Raw genomic sequence first — 1,594 nt, 5'->3', positions numbered from 1 at the left:
CACAGGGGTCGCCTAAGACCATCCTGCAGATCAGATATTTACATGACGATTCATAACAGTAGCAACATGACAGTTATGAAGTAGCAACAAAAATAATTTTATGGTTGGGTCACACATGAGGAACTGTATTTAAAGGGCCAGAAGGTGGAGAACCACTGCTTTACGTGAAGTTACACACATGAGAGTTTCCATCTGTAAGTACAAAAGGGAGCCCTATCCGGATGCCACAGTGCTGTGAGTATGTTCATGAATTTGTATTACTCAGAACAATAAAATCCATTACTGAAAGCAAAAAATCGCCTAGGTTCCTAACTCCATGTTAACATCAGTAACCTAATACCGCATTTAAGATCTTTCTTTGTGAATATTTGTCTAACCTAAATGCTAACTATGTTTTTCAAAGGGAAAGTTGAGGCTCTAATAATCCATTAAAGAAAAAACACTTTTCAAAGAATGTTAGCAGGATAAAAGGGGTCAGCCATCACAATTTATAATTAAATATCACATCACCGCCTGGCCACCATATCTCAGTGGTTGAATGTCGACCAGTAGGTCACCGGTTTAATTCCCGGTCAGGGCACATGCCCAGGTTGTGGACTTGATCCCCAATGTGGGGTGTGCAGGAGGCAGCCAATTGATAATTCTCTCTCATCATTGATGTTTCTATCTCTCTCTCCCTCTCTGAAATCAATTAAACAATATATACACACACACAAACACACATATATATGTGTGTGTGTGTGTGTATATATATATGTACACTTATATATACATACATATGTATGTATATATATACATACATTTATATATACATACATATATTTATATATATGTATATATATATAAAAGATTACATCACCAACTTAAATGCCACAGGCAAGCTGGGTAAAACGATCTGTTTGAGTTCACTTTATCTTTCATTTCCCCGTGAAGTGTCACAAAAGAACGCCACAAATTATTTTAGACAAAAGAAGTGGACCTTTGAGAGAGTGGAACTGCAAATCTAAACCCAGACAGCAGGGAGGGCAGTAACTCTTCCCAATACTGTAGCAGAGGGTGCCTTACCTAAGTTGTGCCGTTTGGACTTGGCATGTTCGTGAATGTGCTTCTTCGTGAAACAGCCAAAGAAGACACAGTGGAGGCAGGAGTGCAGCCTGCTCATGTGGACTCCACAGATGTGGCAGACGCAGGACTTGGCCTGGAACATAGAGAAGAGAATGAAAACCAGCACCAGTCCTCAGAGAGAAATATGCAAGGCGAGCCAGGGGGTCCATCCACAGGGGCACAGCATGGGCGGGAGGGGAAGCAGGGACTTTCCTCAAAGTCTCATTTTGCTAAAAGATCATTCTGTTCATACATTCAATGGCCCCCACGCCCCCGAAGGCACTTCCTTCATTTAGCTCAAAACTACCTCCATGTAAGAAAACAGTCCACAATTCACCAAAATCTGTGAGCTCCCTCGATGTGCCCCACTTGCAGCTTTAGAAGCGAAGTCTGCATTCTTTCTACACCAGCCGACAGGCTCAGGCTCAGGCCCAGGCCCAGCCCCAGCTCCTAGCCCCATAGCAGGCTAGCAACTCACAACCTATCTGCT

At 42.7% G+C, this 1,594-nt stretch overlaps 1 protein-coding gene across 1 annotated transcript in view; it reads right to left on the bottom strand.

Moving 5' to 3' along the window:
* The window catches only part of USP22 (ubiquitin specific peptidase 22), a 56,051-nt gene extending 54,814 nt beyond the window's left edge, over nucleotides 1-1,237 (bottom strand). The window contains exon 1 of the mRNA XM_006773951.2: nucleotides 1,066-1,237. Coding sequence (XP_006774014.2) covers nucleotides 1,066-1,207 — 142 coding nt within the window. The 5' untranslated portion in view covers nucleotides 1,208-1,237. The remainder of the gene's footprint in view (nucleotides 1-1,065) is intronic.
* Nucleotides 1,238-1,594: the final 357 nt, after the last annotated feature.

The sequence above is a fragment of the Myotis davidii genome, unplaced genomic scaffold (genome assembly GCF_000327345.1).
Source record: "Myotis davidii unplaced genomic scaffold, ASM32734v1 scaffold207, whole genome shotgun sequence".
Taxonomy (NCBI): domain Eukaryota; kingdom Metazoa; phylum Chordata; class Mammalia; order Chiroptera; family Vespertilionidae; genus Myotis; species Myotis davidii.
This window is presented reverse-complemented; position numbering and strand designations above follow the sequence as displayed.